This window comes from Bos taurus, chromosome 3 (genome assembly GCF_002263795.3).
Source record: "Bos taurus isolate L1 Dominette 01449 registration number 42190680 breed Hereford chromosome 3, ARS-UCD2.0, whole genome shotgun sequence".
In the NCBI taxonomy this organism is placed as follows: Eukaryota; Metazoa; Chordata; class Mammalia; order Artiodactyla; family Bovidae; genus Bos; species Bos taurus.
The window spans coordinates 103,497,333-103,504,527 of record NC_037330.1 but is presented as its reverse complement, the minus strand read 5'-3'; the positions used below and the strand labels follow the sequence as shown (position 1 = coordinate 103,504,527).

Here is a 7,195-nt window from a genome sequence, read left to right as displayed (position 1 = left end):
ATGGGTGGTGGAGAAAGCCAGAAGAGAACTGGCTAAGGAGGGCAGGAGAAGGCAAGAGACAGTTCTTTCTGAGAGCTGTGGTCAGCTCCTTCTGGTTGGGAGAGACAGAGGGCAGAGGCCAGAGAGAGACCCAGGGTCCCGGGAGGACGTCTAGGGTGGGCAACACCTGAGCATGAGGGCAAGGGCTCATTTTCCCTACATTCCTTTGAGGACGTCTCTTGCGTCTATTGGAAAAGGAAATGGCAACCCACTCCAGTGTTCCTGCCTGAAAAATCCTATGACAGAGGAGCCTGGCGGCCTACAGTCCAAGGGGTACCAAAGAGTGGGACACGACTGAGCGACTAAGCCGTGCACACACTTGCTTCTATACTAAGGAGGTGATAACTGTACTTCCAAGACCCAAAGCCCTTCCAGCTCTGCCCACAGCCCTGTGTGAGGCCACAGCTCCAGCCACTGCCTCAAGCAGCCTCAGGCTGCCCCTCCCTACTCTGGTTCCAGGGCAGAAACAGTGGGGTCTCAGCAGACTGGAGAGGAAGAGGGGTGTGGGTGTGGGAGAGGTGGCAGCACTGGGCTGGGAGCAGAGTTTCCGCCACTCCTGCAAGGCCCTACCGTCCTTCCCTCAGGCACTTCTCCAGGCAGCCAGCTCCTGGAGGGCTCTCAGTGGGCTCTCACCCAGCTCTGACCCTCAGCTCCAAGTGAGAGGGCCTCCCTGGGATCACCCCCTTTCCCAGGAGGGCTCCAGGACAGCCAGAGCAGCAGGGCTGCGTCTCTGACCAAGGAGGTGCTGGTGCCAACCTAAGGACGGTCAGGGAGGATCCTGCTCAGCTCGCATGTGCTGTGTAACGCTTACTGGACCTGTCTCCCCGTCTTTGTGCCCAAGGAGCCCAGGGTCCAGCTCTGCCGTACCAGAGACGGATCAAATGACACCACACTCGGAGCTGGATGTTCACTTTTCTTTCCAAAAAAAATATCAAGCCCATAGTCTAGGTGTGGCAAGGCGGGGCAGAGCCAGGCTGGGGACCTGGACTTTACACACCCAGGGGGCCCTTGGTGGAGGCGGACAATTTAACAACTGGTCTGAAAGTCAAAAGAGAGGAGAGCTAGTTAGTGGGGTGAGCAGAGGGCAGCGGGGCTGGGGCAGGGGCTGTGGGGTTCAGGCCCAGACCCAGGGACTGGCAAGTGCAATTCACAGCAGCCCTGCAGCGGGAGCCCATTTCTGGGGCAGGGGTGACATGGCCTCGCTCAGCCATCTGTGTGAGTGTCCACACAGCTCCAGGCATACTGGAAGACCTGAATTCAGAGGCAGCAGGGCCACGCCTCCTGGTCTCTCTGAACCCACTTCCTTGTGTGTGTAATCGGGGACAAGTGTCATCCTGACGTTACTTCCTTCCTGGGGTTGTGAGAAGCCCCGTGGGCCAGGGGGACAATGGGCTCTGGCCACCTCCAGGGCGTCTTTATTGCTGCGTCCTCCAGGCCCAGCACAGAGTAGTCACTCACTCAACCAGCGGATGAGTAAATAAGTGGCCATGAAAGGAACTGCAGCTGGCTGGGGTGTGGACAGGTCCCTGCTTGTACCTGGCCCTGGCCCTGGCCCCAGCAGCACAGGAGGGCTGAGGCCTGCCTCCTGCCTCTCTCTGAATGTCTGGGTCTAAGTCTCAGAACGCAGACTGGGTGCCTAGGTTGGGGACAAGCTGCTCAGAGCCCTAACCGACCTGGGGGACCCCCCGAGCCCTCCTGGCCCCACCCGGGGTGCTGCACAGGCCGGCGGGTGCTGGGCAGGCTCAGACGTACTCTCGGGCAGCCGTGGAGGGGCCTGGCCGGTAGGGCTGCGGGCTGTTGTTGGCTCGTTCCGGCTCCGGACACGTGCAGCAGAGGAAGGAGCCGCCCAGCAGGGCCAGGCCGGCGGCCGCCCAGCCCACAAACAGGGCTGGGCCGAACTCGTACCTGCGAGGGGTGGAGGACACCATCAGGTGTGACTGTGCCTACCCCCGCCCCGCCCCGACCTCCCCCGGGGGCCTCCCAGCCTCTGCCTGGCAGAGCGGAGGGTGGGCAGGGCGTGGGGAGCGGAGGCTGGGGCCTCACAAGCCTCCTTGGGCTCTCTGGGGAAGCTGGGGTGAACCCACATCTGAGGAAGTTGGGATGAACGCACATCCTTTCTTCAGCCCCTGTCGCAGCACATCAACACCACAGACCCAGAGTGACCCAGGCCCAGGCTGGTCTGCTCCGTGCAACCTCGGGCCTCTTTCCTCCTCTGGCCAGTGCAAGGTGGGGTGTGTGTGGCTGGGGAGGGGGGTGGGGGGGAGGGGGAGCGGGGGTCAGGGAGGGGAGGAACGGGGCAGTCCAGCCACCTCTCTTGGTCATGGTCTGGCCCACGGAACTCGCCACTGGGCTCTCACTGCCCTCTGGGGAAGGCCAGACTCCTCCGCCTTTTCCATCTGGCACTCCAGCCTCTCCACCCCTAGACTAGGTGGGACAGCCCGGCGTCCCCTCTGCAGCCACCTTTGGTTCCGAGGCGCCCCCTGCTGGAGTGTCCCCTACCTGCGTCCCCTCTGCCTCCCGGACCCAGTGTAGATACCACCTCCTCCAGCAGCTTTCCCTGACCGCTTTGCTCGCCACCTGGCACTGACTCTCACATGGTGGCTGATCAGTTCCTTGCTTGTCTGGCTCCCTGGGGAGCACCTTAAGGGCAGACAGCACCGGATTCATCTATGTCCCCAGGGCCCAGCACAGGGCCTGCGATTCGGGCAACCTTGAGGAATGCTGAAGGAACAGGCTGAGTGTCAGCCTGGCGTCTCTGAGCTGCTCTACCTCTTGCTTCGCAGGTTTTTGTGGTTACAGCTGCCAGCCTCGGGGATTGAACCTCATCCTGAAGTCTCCTTTTCCTCCCCTCTCCATATTGCTGCCTCCTCCAGGGAGCCCTCCAGACTGCAATGACCCAGCCATCTCTCCTCATCCTCCACCCCAGGCCTCAAGGTCTGTTGGGATATCTGGGGTTGAGACTGTCCCATTCTCTGCTCCTGGCAGAGCTGAGAGGTAAGGGGAGGGGCCAGTCCCTTCACAGAGCCCCTTATTTGGCCCCCACACCTTGACCTTACAAGTCCTGACCATTTTAGCCTCTAAGTATCTCTGCCCCTCAGCCCTAAGCCCTCTGCTCCAGACCTCTACAACAGAACCTTACTGGCCTTGCCCACTCCCCATCATTCTCACACCACAGCCAGAGGGATTGTCCTGCCTTCCACCCCTGGAGGGGGAAAAGAAAGCTTCCTATGGCTGCAAGGGCCTCTGCCATCTTCCCTTAAGACTTTTCCAACCTCATCTCTTTGGCTCAAAGTCATTGTGCCTCCTACAGAAATAAGAACCCAGGCACTGTGCTAGGTCCCTTACCTGCACCATCTCACAGAACCCTCACAACCACACTAAGCTGTGTCCCTGGTCCTAGTTGCATGTTCCAGGGCAGGAAATCAGACACGGAAAGATTAAGGAACTTGCCAGTCAGACAGACAGCCTGTGTGGAGCTGGGATTTAAATCAAGAGCCAGGGCATTACCCCTTGGGGTGGCTTCCATAGGCCTCCCGCCCCGTTGGAGGGCCCAGCCACATGCTGTCTGCTCCCCACACCAAAGAACTTCTCAGAGACAGCTCCTGGGGCCTGTCCCTTGTTTCCCCTCCGGGCACCCTGCTGGACGAAGGCCAGTGGCCTCAGAGAAGGTGGAGCGAGAGGCCCAGCCATGGCTCAAGCCATGTCCTGGCACTCACCTGGCGTTGACAGGTGTGCTGGGGTTGAAGAACTCCTGGGTCACCAGGGTGGCATACCATGAGACGGCCGTCAAAGTGCAGAGGCCTAAGGACAGGGGAGGGAGGTCTCAGCTCTGCTCCGGCCCCCAGATGGCCAGCCAGCATGGGGCTACTTGCTACGGTCAAGATGGTGGGGGAGGAGCTGGGCACTTACCCGCCAGGAGGAAGAGGGCACCCCCAGCGATGGCGACACGGCCCTTGGCGATGGGGTTGCTGTCTCCGACCCGGGTGCACTTCATGCCGACGACACTGAGGACCATGGCCACGAAGCCCAGGAGCACAGCCACCACCATCAGGGCTCGTGCTGACTGGATGTGACCTGGGTGGAGCGGGAGGGACTGAGCCGGGGGTGGGAGAAGTAGGCGGGTGGGAGGAGCCCAAGATGGGGGTGCCTGGAGCTGAAGTTGGAGGTGCTACTTGCGTAGGTTTGAGGGGATGGGGAGGGTGTGAGAGCAGGGTGTGGAGCTGAGCCACACCAGTGAACTCCACCACTCACTCTCGCTTGCGGGGTCCTTGGGATAGTGTGTGGTGATGGGGGGCATGAGTTCTCCCATCTGCTGCTTTCTGACCAGGCGACCCCTTGGGGCCTGGCACAGCCCTCGCAGGCAGTGGGGTTGGGAGGCAGCTTCTCCTGGGGCCTTTCAGATCCGGCAGAAGGAGGAGCTGAGGGATCTGACTCTGGTCACCTTTCCCTCTGCCCCTTGAGTCACCCATGGTAGCTGGATGCCTGCTGCTGGGGTCAGTCCCGGGCCCAGGGGCAGCTCAGGGGATCTGGGTCCCTGATGGAGGCCAGATGACCTGTCTGGTCTGCAGTGGCGGGGGCCATGTGACAGTAGCCTGGCTCAGGCCTGTGGGGCCCTGGGCAGAGGGCGGTGGGTGGGCTCCCAGCCAGGGTAGAGCTATATAGTGGTATCTGTTTATGAGCCAACTTGTCAGACTCAGTCGCACACCTCAGGAGGAGGAGAACTGCCTGCCTACTCAGGTGCCTGTGTGTGGACGTGCGTGTACATGCACACGCTTGTGTGTGTGTTAGTCATGTCTGACTCTGAGACCCCATGGACTGCAGCATGCAGGCTTCCCTGTCCCTCACCATCTCCGGGAGTTTCTCAAGTTCATGTCCCTTGAATCGGTGTGTGTGTGTGTAGGTGCACCCGAGTGCCCGCACACTTGTCTACGTGGCAGGACTGACAAGTAGATATGTGCACACGTGTGTCTGCACAGAGTGTGGGGAGAAACAGAGGGAGGGGTCTTGACCGAGCCCCTCTGAGTGCCGGCAGTCATCTCCTCCGACCCTCCCAGAGTCCTGCCAGAGTCCTAGTCCTCCCCTTTCCAGATGAGGACATAGAGGGTCAGGGACTCCTTCAAGGCTGCAGTGGCAGAGCCGGCATGTGGACCCACAGTTGCTAGAACCTAGAACCCCTGTTCCCGGACAGGGGACAGGCTGACCTGGCTCTTCACGAGTGCACGGGCTCAGGGGCTGGCGAGTGCAGCCCAGGGCAGATGGCAGACTGTGGGAAAGCCTGCTCCGGGCCCCCCACCCCCACTTCCCACCTCCCCATCCCAGAGGGCATGAGGCCTACCTTCCAGGGCGAGCAGCGAGTCATAAAGCTTGCACTGCACCTGACCGGTGCTCTGGGAGGCGCAGGACATCCAGAGCCCTTCATAGAGGCCCACGGCGGTGATGATAGCGTCTCCCGCGTAGGAGGACTGCTTCCACTGCGGCAGGGCTGTGCTGGCGATGATGCCCACCCAGCCACCCATAGCCAGGAAGTAGCCCAGGAGCTGAAGGCCGGAGTTGGCCATGGCCAAGGGAGGGGACTGGGGGTTCCAGGGCTCAGGGCTGGGCCAGGATCCCTGGGGGGGCCGAGATCATGGCCAGGTGACAGGAGCAGCAGGGTGGGAGGGTGGGTGAAGCAAGTGGTCAGAGGCTGAAGAGGAGAGGCGGCAGCCCTGCAGTGGCAGCAGCAAAGGCAGCAGATCCAGGCTCTAGAATGCAGGGGGAGGCCCAAGCTGGAAAGGCCAGGGGCCCGCCCACAGTAGCCGCCTAAGCCAGGGCAAGGTCCCCAGCAAAGCTCCTCCTGCCCAGCCCCCTGGGGTGGGGGGTGGGGTGGGGCGTGGCCAAGGTGGGTTCCCCTCCCCAGGGATAGAGAAAGGAGGGGCTGGGAGGAGTGACCCAGGCTGGCTCTCAGGGCCTTTTCCCTAGGGGAACCCCTTTAGAAGCTGATACAAGTGCCCTAAATTTCTCATTCCTACCCCAAGCATCAGCCCTGAGATGATGGATGTTGCCATCACACAGTTGATCTGACCCTTGGGGTTTTCTGTCCCTTGCCTGTAGGATGGAAAGAGAATGGAATTCCAATTTACAGGCGGTAAGACTAGGGTTAGACATCAAGGAGAACTTTTTGGAGCAGGTTCTGAGGTCAGCTATGGAGAGACTGGGCTGGGGAGGGGATGTTGGGGAGAGAGGTCCTGGGTCCCTGGGACCATGTGTATCAAAAGAGGGGAGGGCCAGACTCACTCAAACAGGGGGTCTGTTTGAGATCTGAGGTTGGGGGCAGAAGAGAGACCTCATGAAGGCTGGGACAGAGCTGGCTGCCAGCCAGCCAGGAGCCTGGCAGGGAGGTGGGAGATATCACCAACCTTTGGCATCAGCCTGAAGGAGGGCAGACTGCTCAGGCTGCTAATCCCTTTGCTGGCTGGCTTAACACTCCTGCTGGGGCCTGAGGCACCAGGCCCTGGCCCCTAGCTCCAGAACAGCCTGGTGGGGAGCAGTGGCCTCTGCACATTCCTGGGGTTCAGGTTGCCCCCTCTGAGAGGCCCCCTCCCCTCCTTTCTCCAGTCCCAGCTCAGCCCTCTGGAGCAAGGGAATGTTTAACTCTCGTCGACCTCATTAGCAATCCCCTCACGTTCAGTTCGGCTCCCCAGGCGTGGGTGCCGGGGAATGTCACAATCCTGTTCCTGCTCCCGCCAGCCCCCACCCTCGCCCCCGCACCCGCTCCTACCCAAGCGTCCCACTCGCCTCGCCTTTCCCCATGCTGCGCTGGGGGAAGGCAGGGTCCTGCCGCCGACCCTGGGCTCCAGGCACCCTCCACCCAGAACCCCTCCGCAGGGGCAGCCCCGCCCGCTCCCTCGCATTCTTCACGTGGCTATGCAAACGAGAGGGTGCCAGGCTCTGCAGACAATGCTGCCCTGTGAGCCCGCCGGGGCGTGGGCCCTGTTATGGCCCGCGGCCCCGCGCCTGCCAGCTGGGGGAGGGGCCTGCCCTCAAGGGGGCGGTGGGAGCTGCTGGGCCTGTGGTTCCCTATACTGTTCCCCCCACCCCCTCATCTCCCACCGCGGTCCTCAGATCTGGAAAGTCCCGAGCCACGTGGATCTGGCTGTCCTGGGGCCGCCTGTGAGTC

The 7,195-nt window shown here is 61.7% G+C and overlaps 1 protein-coding gene across 3 annotated transcripts; it reads right to left on the bottom strand.

The window, feature by feature from the left end:
- Positions 1-938: 938 nt before the first annotated feature.
- Positions 939-6,909, bottom strand: CLDN19 (claudin 19). 3 transcript variants are annotated; one of them, XM_005204718.5, is made up of 6 exons: positions 6,797-6,909; positions 5,375-6,123; positions 3,949-4,113; positions 3,756-3,840; positions 1,792-1,944; positions 939-1,077 (listed from the first exon to the last, which is right to left on the bottom strand). In XM_005204718.5, exons 2-6 carry the CDS (start codon positions 5,595-5,597, stop codon positions 1,029-1,031), a joined length of 675 nt encoding a protein of 224 aa, XP_005204775.1. In that variant the 5' UTR covers positions 5,598-6,123; positions 6,797-6,909; the 3' UTR covers positions 939-1,028.
- Between the last annotated feature and the right edge of the window lie 286 nt (positions 6,910-7,195).